The sequence below is a fragment of the Rhagoletis zephyria genome, unplaced genomic scaffold (genome assembly GCF_001687245.7).
Source record: "Rhagoletis zephyria isolate East Lansing unplaced genomic scaffold, Rhagoletis_zephyria_1.1 Rzeph_scaffold_00223, whole genome shotgun sequence".
NCBI classification, from domain to species: domain Eukaryota; kingdom Metazoa; phylum Arthropoda; class Insecta; order Diptera; family Tephritidae; genus Rhagoletis; species Rhagoletis zephyria.
In genome coordinates this window covers 205,642-218,427 of record NW_016157307.1, presented here as the reverse complement: position 1 = coordinate 218,427, position 12,786 = coordinate 205,642, and the positions used below count along the sequence as shown (strand labels likewise).

The 12,786-nt window shown below is 37.8% G+C and overlaps 1 protein-coding gene across 1 annotated transcript; it reads right to left on the bottom strand.

The window, feature by feature from the left end:
• Positions 1-2,564: 2,564 nt before the first annotated feature.
• On the bottom strand, positions 2,565-5,384 carry LOC108358208 (WD repeat-containing protein DDB_G0292056-like). Its single transcript, XM_017609397.1, has one exon. It carries the CDS (start codon positions 4,759-4,761, stop codon positions 2,629-2,631), a length of 2,133 nt encoding a protein of 710 aa, XP_017464886.1. The 5' UTR covers positions 4,762-5,384; the 3' UTR covers positions 2,565-2,628.
• Between the last annotated feature and the right edge of the window lie 7,402 nt (positions 5,385-12,786).

The window sequence follows — 12,786 nt, the reverse complement described above, 5'->3', positions numbered from 1 at the left end:
ATTTTAAAGGTCTGCTTTTTTAATTTCACTTTATTACTTAAATTTAATAACCAAAAATCTTTTGTTATCAAAAAATTAAATGTATTATGTTTTGTTTTTTAATACTGCAGAACTACCTTTTGCAATGTTTTCGTTCTGCACAAGTAGCCACAGCGAAAAGATTCTGGAAACGAATTTGTTTCATTAATTGTATGCCTTTACGGCATTCTTAAGTTATATTTAAAATGATTTTTCGAAAAAAAAAATTTTTAAACAAAAATACTTAAAAACCTATACCAACCCAAGTCGGTCATGAAAGGGATAAATATGTAGGTATGTGAAAATTGCAAGTAAAACTCATAGGAAGATAGAGGGGTAGTGGAATACATTAATGAAACAGTTTTACTTTTGAAAATATAATACCTAGTATGTTGCACGCTTTCTTTAAATACTCATAATGAATTTGTAATGTGCACTAAATAAACCTTAAAACGATATAAATAATCGCCCATATAATTAAAACACACTTTAAATGAGATTACGTTAATTTTATTGTGTATTCAGTACGACAGAATATAGCGTACATAATAGTAATTTTCATCATTATCGCCACATTCATTATTAGCAATTGTAATCAGCTTTTATAGTCGAGTTTTTTTTTTGTTTAACTTTTGTAATTTTCACTCTGTCGATAGGGATTCCATTTATTTCTCAGTATATGTATGTATGTATGCATTTGTTTAATATTGTTTACTGCATCACTACCACCGCTAGTTTTTGTTTATATTTTATATTGGTGTATACTTTTTGTCTAGAATGTTTATTAGCAATTTAGTTTCGTATTTCTTCTTAGTTTTAAATTGTTGCTGGCGCAGCTCTTTCTCTCTCTCTCTCTCTATGTTAAATTCAGACATACATACATATCAATAAAATTAATAAACAATACACAAAAGGAATGTGTTTACCCCTATTTTTTTTGTTAATTTACATAGTGGTTCAGCTTACATTGCAATTGAATAAAATGCCTATAATTGTGAAATATCTAAATAGAACATGATAACTATTTATGAAAGGAATGTAAAATTGCAAGCAATAACTGTTAATATATGCATGTAGATAATTTATATTTTATAAAAATAAAAGCTCGCTTGTTAAAAGAATCTCAAATTAAAAATAATTGCGTTGGAAATGCAGAAATTGACCGTGTCTTCTTCGATGTTGCTTAAAATATGATGCAACATTACACACTGATGCCTTATAAAAGAATTTTTATTATTTTTTATTTTATAATGATGCATCATGTGAAATTTTCTTATAGCTACTCTTGCCTTTGACAAAAATAATTTCTTAAAACAAAAGTTAAATTTCAAAACTACATATTCACTGAGCAATGTATTTTACGATTTACTTTCTTTATTCTTTATAATTAAAAAAATTAACGAAAAATACGAATAATAGAATAAAAGGTTACAGAAAATAAAAAAGGTTCAGTGAATAAAAACTACAAAAAAATTAATAAAGATAAGCCTAAAACATATGCATGTTTTTCAAATAAATTAGGAAGGAAAGATATTTACGCATGTAAATCAAGGTGATGTGTATGTATTTCAAAAAAATTTGCGAAGAAAGTTATGTATGTATGCATGTACATTAAGGTGATCCAAAGTTTTTTTTCCAGCCAGCCCTCCCCACACGGACGAATATCGAGAATAAAGATACCCGTATTTTTTTACATATATACATAATGTGATTTAGATGAATATTTACCTTTAAAATTTACTCACTCATTATCGGTTATAATCTTATCTCTTGCATACAAGAATGTGTCATTTCATGCATCCGTAAGCAGATCACGCCCATTATGTAAAAATAGTTAGTAATATTTTAAAGTTACATATGCATCATAATTTTACTTTTGAAGATTTCTGAAGGAAAATACTTTTAGTCGATTAAAAATACCATCTTTTATCAATTCTACGAAAAACTTTATTTTTCCTATACAACAAATATATATACATACATATACATATAAATATTAACCGATTTGAAGAAAAAAATACCAATCTCCATATTTTCGATATTCTTCAGTTCTGCAGGGTGACAGCGGGAAATTCTCAAAAACTTGATTTTTCTGTGTATTTTTGGATCACTCTAATGTACATATGTACATACACATATTAATGCTTGTTTATTTCATTTAATTTATGATCTGTTAGATGAAATTATAAAAAAAATTTTATTATCTCATAGCTATGAATTATATATGTATTTCACTAGGTTTTGCCTTTTATTGTTAAATGCATAGCTTTGAGGGCTCATAAAATAAATGTACACACGCATTTGGTTTAGTTTGTGTGTCTTTATATATTCGTGATTTAATTATGATTAGAAAGTGTATGAATGCTTACAGGAAATGACGTTTGGGCGCCTATCGCGATTTCTATGCGTTTTGTCTTTCTACCTTTATATCACTTTCCTTTTCTTTTTATTTCGCTTGTACAGGCTTCTACATTAATTAAGTACTTAAAATTTAAAAGTAATTTATTTTAGAAATGTATCTGCCAATATGAATTTTATAATTTATCTCTTTTCTCATCCGAAATACTCTCATTCTGTAGCGGCAGAATTTTTTGCTTACTTCTTCCTTGCTTAATTAGTTATCTCTTCGGTAGTTATTGCAAGTTTACCAGCTGCAACGTCACCTGCCCCAGAATTTACATCACATTGTGTCTTGCTTAAAAGTATGGCTGCATCGGCTGCTGCCACTAAGTCACCGGCACTGGGGGATTGTGCAACTACCACTAAATTTCCAACAGAGCTACTTTCGTCATTGCCATCTTCTACGCTCGCTCTACTCCCACCGTCACCGATTATATTAACATCTACCCCCACCCCAATGTCGGCAGCACCATCCAAATCATCCGCATCCATATCAGCATCAACGGCATCGGCAGCTTCAGACACTTCTGCTTCCAATTCTGTTGTCTCATCTATTTCTGATGCTGCCGTTTCCAAGCTGATGGTTAGACCTTCTGCCGTCTTTATTTCCGGTACGCCATTGTTGGTAACCACAATGATGTCGCTTGCTTCTACAATGGCTGAGCTCGCTAATTCGATGTCAACGCTATTAGCTGAGGTTATTTCGATACCGTTCGTCTCAACGATGTTTAAAGAGTGGTTGTTAGTTGCGAAATTATTAGAATTGGAATTGTTGTTGGATGATGACGATGAGTTAGCAACAGAATTCATGTCGCTCACGAGTGGAAGGGCGTCTTCGATATCCGATGTTAGCAATGAGTCTTCTGCCGTTTTTTTACCAACGTCTTTTACGATTTCTTCTTCTGTTTCTTCCGTCTCCATTGGCTCATCTGCAGTAACGGCAGTCATGATGGCGTCGATTGCCGGCGTTGTTGCAACAGAGGATGTGAGTGCCTTTTCATTAGTATTAAAATTGTCTGAACCGACTGTTTTCGCATCGTCCTCTGCTAAACTCTCTTTCTCTTTGATATCTGTTTTTAAATTGGGCTTGGAAGCAGCAACAGAGCTTTTAACACCGCTTCTGTTAATGTTACTGACTTCACTGTTGTCATTAATGTTGTTATTGTTCGATATATTGTCGCCATTGGAAGACGAGGCTGTCGGCTCAGCTGTGCGTGCCTCAGATTCTTGCTCTGCGAGCAGCTCATTCGGCTCAAGATTGCCATTACGCTCTCGCGTTAACTGCAAGTCTTTTATTGCGGGTTGTGCAACTTTTGTCGGCTTCTGTTGTTGCACACTTTCGACTGTTGCAACCATCTGTTGGGGCTGCTGTGGTTGCTGCTGCTTTTGTTGCAATGTTATTATAGCTGATGTTGGTAATGTTCCTGCCACTACTGCTACTGACGTGGCTGCTTGCTCCACTCCTGAGGCTGCTGCATTTGCTTGGTCTTCTTTTCCGCTGCTTATAGTGTTTGGCTCTTTAGCAGTGCTCTGTATTTGCACTGGCCCCCCAGTATGTTGTATATCGACAATGCGTTCTAGGGTTTCATCAGTCTTCATTGCTGGCGGTGGTGCCTTTACAGTCAAAATTCCATCCGAGGACAATGTTGAAAGAACTTCGTTCGGGTCATATCCCTTCGGTAGCATGTACTTTCGGATAAAGTGTCGCGAGATGACGCCATGTCCATCCTCTTTGTCTTCGTGCTGACCCTCGACGACGATACAGTTATCGATTGTCTTTACGGTCAGCTCGTTTGGTGCAAACTGCTTCACATTCATGCTGACCTGAAAGCCGTTCTTATTCACCACCGAATATGCGGATTTGCCTGCTGCTGTAGTTGATGAAACATTATGCGTGCCTGGGTTAGGCGAATGTGTATTAGCCGCCGACTCCTTGTCCCCAGCGGATGTTCCGCCGGTGGTGTTGGTGCCGGCGACGCCACCTCCACCCCCAGCAGTCGAGGACGACTCCTTTTCCAAATGATGCTCGTACACTAATTGTATGGGCGTTTTGTTACAACATGGCTTGCCTCGATAGTAGGGATGGTGACGACTTTTACTTATATTTGGCATCCAATAGAACTGCGAGAGGGGGCGTGGGCGTCGCTGTTGCGACAAATGCTGCTGCTGCGGCTGTTGCTGTTGCAGAGGATGTTGCGTCTGTGTTTGTTGTTGCTGCGGCTGCAATTCATGCGGATAGATACCAAAACCGAAGTCGTCGACATCCATACCACCGGTGGCCAGGCAACGATTGAATTCATGCAACTCATCGGCCAATTCGAGTATAAACGGAATGAGGGACATCGCTTAGGTATATACCCAATTTTCAAATATATATGTATGTATGTATATTAAATTGGTACCTATATTTTTCACTGTTACACACACTCACGCACACGTACACGCACGATAGAAATGCGTTTATAATTTCACGCCACGTTGCAAGCGGAGCAGCGTTTCCGATTTTTTAAGAAAGTCGTTACGAATTTGTTGGGCTCACGGCAGAGTAGTTCATTAATATTTTTTTTTTTTATTAAACACTATACTTTTGTTTTTAATGCCAATACTACTTGGGGTAGAAGCAGTACCATTCGAATGCAACCGATGCGCAACCGAAACACGCCCGACTTGCTTCCTAACTGGTTTTCATATGAAGGCAAATTGCTGAATGCTGCCTTTTTAAACCACCTTGCAGCGCTGAATGGAAAGCTTAGAGCAAATTCGATTGGAATTCCAAGTTCAAGCAAATGATCGGGGTGTGACAGGGAACTAACCGGCCGACTAGCCAATTCGCTGATTTACCGGCGACCGACTGTGGCATTGTGGTGCGTGTCACCAGCTTTTTGCAATACGATGCAACGAGACCTCCGAATTTCCTGCAACTGTGGGAGCCGTGCATACGTTAAAAATGTATTTTGCTCTGGTGGTTCTGAAGTTTTGCTGTCATCTCGCTCGTTCTTTGCATATGTTCACGGCAGTAAAGTTTTGTTTCTTGTTTTTAGTTTCTCTTGCAGCTATAGTTGAGCTTGGCAGGACAGTAGACAATGAATGTACACTTATTAAGAAAGAAGTCGCGTAGAAATGTGGGAACGTATATACCTATATTTATGTATGAACATAAGTGTATACATATATACAAATGTATGCTGATATGTATTTTACGAATTTATGTAAATACCAAGCAGTGCTGCCAATTTTTTTCGAATAAAAATATAAGTAAAATTGTAATAAAATGTAAAAATGTAATTTCGAATGTAAGCGAGAAAGCTGTTTTATTACTTTACCTGTTTATTGCGCCATGGTTCCATGCAAACATTTTAAGGTTTTCCAGCGATGTTTTCAACATACTAAAAATCATGCAGATAAAATTCATACAAAAGCCAATTTGCTGAGCAGTTATTAAAGACGACACTTGCCCTATATTCATATGAGTTATATCACATTTTTTGCCTAATTGTATTTTTGGAATAAACAAAGTTTTTTTTCCTTCTGTCAATAAACAGGGGGGTCAGAACGGCTCGACCCTCTTGGCATCCGCCCACATCTTTTAACTCAAATAGACCGAAGCCCATACGTAGATTTGTATTTTTAACCAACTTCGCGATGAGCTAGAGACTTGAAACTTAAAAACTTGGCTTAGAACCCGACGCATTAATCCCCTAGGTGTCGCAGGTGCAGAAACATTTGAAAAGCCCGTATTTGATTTACATTTAGAGCTTAGATTACTTAAATGGAAAGAAATAACTAAAAAAATGTTGCCGTTACGTGGTGCGAGGGTTGATCACTTTTTTGATATTTTACGCCACTTCATATTGATTGAATTTATGAAAGGGTGTTTATGCAGGCATTTTAAGCTATTTTTCATGAAATGATTTCCTGAAATGGCAAACCGGCTCGGTAAATGGCAGGGTGCTGGCTGCATTAAAATTATTTAAATTTCCTCCTCTCACTCGGCTAAGAGGCCCGGTTTCATGCAGCATGATGATGACAGTGTGGTTCGGCTCTATCTGCATAGGTAGTACATACATACATATCTGAAGAATCAAAGTTCACGCACAACATCCACTAAATTCTGCTTTCCAACAGCTGAGAGAGTAACCGCACAGCTGTTGTTATTGTTGCTGTTATCAAGTTCGTAGCCAGTAAATCGGTCGTTAAGCCGGCAAATCTACCAACTACAATTTACCGGCAAGAAACTCAATAAAAGCAATAAAAAAACAGCTGGTGGTCTGACAACAATTTTCTAGATGAGTAAGGAGACTGAGGGAGATGGGGAAAAGCAAGCGCCCTGTTTTTCACTGCGTGCTTCACTGCGCATGCTTTCAAGTATCCCCCTTACACGCGTGCATTTACAAAGGGAATGGCGTATCAGATGTGCGACGCTTCGCCTGGAAACTAAATAGTATTCAGCTGATGGCTGCAAACCGGCGGAATCATCCACTCATTACAAATATGTGCATATATATGAATATATGTTCATATTGGTGTATATTATGTATATATGTACATATGTATGTATGTATATCTATTTGTAATACGCATCTAGTAGTATCTTTATAAGCTAAATTTTTCGCATGTTATTTTGCGGTTGCAATTACTTATGCATGCATACATATGTACATATGTAGCATGCATTCACTCTATGGTGGTTGGCTGTCTAGTCACCAGCAACAAATTCATTCAAAGTGAGACTGCATTGGAAAGATGGCGACACTTCATTGGAAATGCAAAAATTACACAAAAATTATTTTAGCTAAAGAAGCTTAAAGCAAGCCATAAAGGTTGCGACTAGGCTTGCCAACTTTTAAAATGCCTAAGGGAGGACAAAACATTTTTTAAGGAGGCCACAACATTTGGTTCATTTCTTGAAAAAAATGCAGAAAAAGCCTTTTCTGCATTTTAGGCAGAACCCCATTTTAGGCAAAACTAAAAATTTGGTATACATTTGTCACATAAATTTAGCAATTCTTCCAAGTTTAGGTTATCTAAAATACCTTTCTTAGTAAGCATATTTACAATTTCTTCAACTTAATCGAAACTACAAAATCCGGAATTTAGAGATAATTTGGAAATCTTCGTTAACCAACACCGAACCATCATGCTTGTATTCTATTGCCAGTTCCATGAAATTCAATTTCAGGCGTCTCTTCGTTATCTTCTACTTTTGGAAGTAATTTACGAACTTTTTATAGAAACAATTACAAACGCGAAACAAATATAAAAAAGGAGTCTTTAGCTTGGGCAGGACGGAGGAAATTTCGTGTCAAAGGAGGACTGTCCTCCCAAAAGGCTTAATTTAAGCACCGTGTGCTCGAGATTGCAACATTGATGTGCTCATTGTATGAAGTTGTGTCTTGGTAGTACCAAGTACATATAAAAAATAATATTTTTTTGACAAGTTACACAACTCGTTCCCAGGTTAATGGGTATTCTACCATTTAGAGGATTTAAGATGCCCAATTAGGAAGAGCACCTACCATGTGGCATCCTTCGAACTGGAACTTTTTTTTGTGTGAAGGTGCTATTCCAGTTTTCCCGAACCCGGTTTTCAAGTTATTTCACAATTAAAAAACCTGTTAGAGTGGATATTTTTAATTTTTCGCGTTTGGACAACGCTTATAGTTGGTCAGAAATGAAAGCCTTATTTGGCGCTGTAACCGCCTAAGCGATTTTAGCCAAGTTCAACAGAGTGTGCCAGTGCTTACGCCAATTAGAAATGCCAAGTAAAGCCAAGTCCTTCTCCACTTGGTCTTTCCAACGCAGTGGGGGCCTCCTTCTTCCTCTGCTATCACCAGCGGGTTCCGAGTTTATTATTTTTAGAGCTGGAGCGTGGAAGTCCATTGGAACGAAATGGCCAAGCCAGCGGAGCCGTTGTATTTTAATTCGCTGCACTATATCTATGTCGTTGTAAAGCTCATACAGCTCATCATACCATCGTCTGCGGTACTTGCCATCGCTAACGCGTAAAGGCCAAAGAGCCGACTCATCGGATGTTGTCCATGCTGCGGCGCCATATGCCACTTATAGAGTGGGGGTTTCGTACGTCGAGGGAGGACTTTACTACTAAATTTCCAACTCAGTCCAATGTTGCACTTGTTGGCAAGAGTGATTCTGCGTTGGATTTCAATGCTGACATTATTATCGGTGTTGATGCTGGTTCCCAAGTAAACGAAATTCTCTACTTTCTCGAAATTATAACTGTCTACAGTGTGGTGAGTGCCAAGGCGCGAATGCGCTGACTATTTGTTTCATAACAGGAGAATCTTCGTCTTGTCCTCGTTGACGTCAGACCCATTCGCTTTGCTTTCTTATCCAACTTGGAAAAGACAGAACAGACTTGCCAACGATGATATCGATGTCATCGGCGTACCCAGCAATTATACACTCTTGTAAAAAATTGTTCCTGAGGGGTTCAGTTCTGCAGCTCTTATTATCTTCTCCCACATAAGATTAAAGAAATCGCCTGGAAGGGAGTCGCCCTGTCTGAAACCCCGTTTGGTAGCAAATGGCTCGGAGAGGTCTTTCCCAATTCTAACGGAGCTGGTCGTATTGCTCAACATCATTTTACACAGCCGTATCAGTTTCGCAGGGATGCCAAATTCAGACATCCCGGCGTATAGGCAACTCCTTTTAGTGCTATCGAAAGCGACTTTGAAGTCGACACATAGGTGGTGCGTGTCGATCCTTTTTTCGCGGGTCTTTTGCAAGATTTGACGTATTGTGAATACCTGGTCTATGGTACCTAAAGCCACACTGATAAGACCTAATCAGTTCGTTGCCGGTGGGCTTTAGTCTTTCACACAATATGCGCGATAAGACCTTGTAACCTATGCTTAGAAGGCTGATCCTGCGGTAGTTGATGCTAATGGCGGTTCGCCTTTCTTGTACATTCGGCAGAGCACACTTAAATTCCAGTCGTCGGGCATGAGTTCATCTGACCATATTCTGCACAAGAGTTGATGCATGCACCTTATCAACACCTCGCCGCCATACTTGAATAGCTCAGCTGGCAGGATGTCAGCCCCAGCAGCTTTGTTGTTTTTCAAGCGCACTATTCCTTTCGTACCTCGTCATATTCAGGTGGTGGAACATCGGCTGCGTCATCATCGACTGGGGGCTCTGGCTTGTTTTCTTCACAGCTTTCAGTGCTGCTACCATTCAGTAGGGTGAAAAAGTGCTCCCACCATAATTTAAGTATGTTAAAGACATCAGTCACTAGGTCGCCATTGTTGTTCTTACAAGAGTTCGCCCTGGTCTTAAAACCTTCCGTAAGTCGCCTAACCGCCCTTTTAAGCTCTCCACACTCAGGTATTTCGGCCTCTCTCTTCTTACTGTGGCAAATACGTCTCGCTTCCCTCTTCAGCATCTATCACGGTCCCACATGGATCGCGTTGCGCCCGATCGCAGCGTGGTCCTATAGGCGGCGTTTTTTTTTCTCTGCAGCTTCTTCACACTCCTCATCGTATCAGTTGTTCTTTCGAGATCACTGAAATCTGACTACTTCTTCGGCGGCGGTACTTAATGAACGGGAAATGTGGTTCCACTGCTTGCGCAAGAAAGTGGTCCGAGTCGATGTTTGACCCTCGGAGTGTACGTACATCTAAAACACTGGAAGCGTGCCTTCCGTCTATCACAACATAATCGATTTGGTCTCTCGTTTTTCGATCTGGAGACAGCCACGTAGTTTGATGGATCTGTTTATGCTTGAATCGATCAGCCTCAATCCGTTGTCGGACGTTTCGTCGTGGAGGATGAATTTTCTGACGGTAGTTCCAAAGATCACTTGCTTGCCCACCCTGGAATTGAAGTCGCCAAGCACGATTTTGATATCATTGCGGGGGCAGCGTTCGTATGTATGTGCACTCCAAGCGTTCATAGAAAAGATCCTTGGACGCCGCGTCTTTCTCTTCCGTCGGGGCATGAGCGCAGATTAGCGAGATCTTGAAGTGTTTCGCTTCGATGCGGATTTTGGCTAGACGCCCACGCACCACAAATCCAACACCGAATTCGCCCTCCTTTACATGGCAGCTTTAGAAGGCGTCGCAAGGCCCCAGACATTTTTTGCCTTGCCCCGTCCAACGCAATTCTTGTCTGGCGGTGATGTCAGCTTTTATCCTTACGATGACATCAACCAGCCGGGCAGAGGCACTTTCCCCATTAAGGATATGCCATTGTCGTCGTCAAGCATAACTTTGGACCATGTCAACCGATTTCGATAATTCTGCATCTGAAAGGTAGTGTCTCAGAGGTGGTCCCATACTTATCTGGTTTAGATCCGATCATTGGATCATGAAATATATATAGATATAAATATTTTTTTTAAGTCGGTTTTTTTTGCTAAAAATTACTTGTTTTCTTAGTAGTTAAAAACCTTAAAATTTCCTCATTTTCACTAAAGCGCTTCACAAAATGTATTTTTACGAAAAATTTATTTAAGCTGTATTTGGCTTAGCTTTTTTTACAGAGCTTTGTTTGACTAACATTTGTCACGTACTATGTACGTATATCGCATTTAAACAAAAAGAAAATAGGAAGAAAAAACTCGTTTGGTAAATATGCACATATTTTTAATAAACGCATATCTATTAAATGTTGCCTGCAAAGCTTCTCGTCTTTCATGTACAAAACTTGCATTAATGTTTTAAACGTGAATGCAAAAGAAAACTGTAGTTAATTTCCGAGCACATAGATTTATTGCTAAAATACCAAAAAAGAATCCAGTGAATATTAAGATGCGGTTGTATAAATATTCTAGATGAAAGTTTATTCGATATACGACAAATCGCGATCTAAAAAAAAACGCTCAAAAATTTTGATAAACCCGTTTGGAGGAACCGATCAATCACCCTAGTATGTACATTAGACCACGTCGAAAACCAAATCTTGCAATGCGACCGGAACCCGACTGAAATTTCAGTATTTGGTATAGTAATGATCTTCCATGAATCTCCTCTCCCTATGATAAATTGTTAAATTGGTTCGTAAGATATACATGATAAAGTGGAACTAGTTATGTTTTGTTTTAAGCTGAGTAACGGTAAATTACAAATATCTCGAAAACGTATCCATAGAAAAAAAAATTATTTCGATTTTTGGAATACGAGCAATTTTACACAGAAATTGGATAGTGGCATCTGGAGAACAAAAACCAATCTAAAATTTGTGATCCAGTGTTATGTATATGCCATTTAAGTATTATGTAGACTCACATTTTTTACATTCTCAAATTATACTTTTTTAATCGCTTGCCCTATTTGGGTCAAATCTAGTAAATGCAAAAAAAAATCTGCAAATTTCGCCAGAAATTTGGCAAAATTTCCCATATTGCAACAAGGTCATTGAATTTTAGCAACTTTTTTTCTGCGATCGCCCGAGGTTAGCAAAATCTTAGACTGTGTGACGTGGTGAACAACTTATCGGTACCTTATTATAGACTGATAAGAAGCTTTGTAAATTTTGAGTACATCAGCCTTGAATTTCTTTAAAATGCTGTTTTTATTATCTTTTAACAAAGCTGGATTTGGGAAGCAAATTGGTTAGGGCCATTGGTATACACATACATACATACATATATAATATACTTATGAGCAATCTCACGAGTCATTTTTTTAGTGTCACTTCCTTCTCTCGTCAGAAAATAAACGCTAAAACATTCTTTTTGTTTACTATATTTACATATTTCAAACAATGGAGTTCCAGAAACAAGTATACTTAATAACAAATAAATCAAGTATTTGAACAGTTTTTTTCTTAAAACGTTTATTTAGGCGAAAAAGTACCGAAATTACTAATTTTTTCATTGTCATTTGAAAAAAATCAAAATTGTTTTTCTTTAATAACTTTGGGAAGTTTTCAAATAGAATCTTCAAATAAAAGGCAATGGACGTTGGCATCAAATATCTGTGAAGTTTCAAAGATGTGCAACTAAATTTAAAAAATGGCAGCATGCATAATATCTGTCGTAGCTATTTTGTAATTTTCGAAATTTTACTATTTTTTAAATTTTAATAATTTAAGATAGTTCAAAATCTTTTGATAGGCAACAATGTTTTATTTTGAAAATGCAACCAAAATTTTTACTTTTTTAGTATATCTTTTTTAAATTTTCTTTGAAATACAATTTCGCGTTAGAATCTTGTTCTTTATACAAAACTGAAGATAGTGCATTTTCTAAGGTAAGTGTTGCACCATTTTCGAATAAAAACACTAAAAACACTGCTCATATGCTATACGCATACGGTGACCTATTTATGGTAGCCGAATACGGGACAAAAAATAACGTTGCCTATTTTTTCCACAAAAGCTAGAGGATCTTAAAACCTTTTTCAA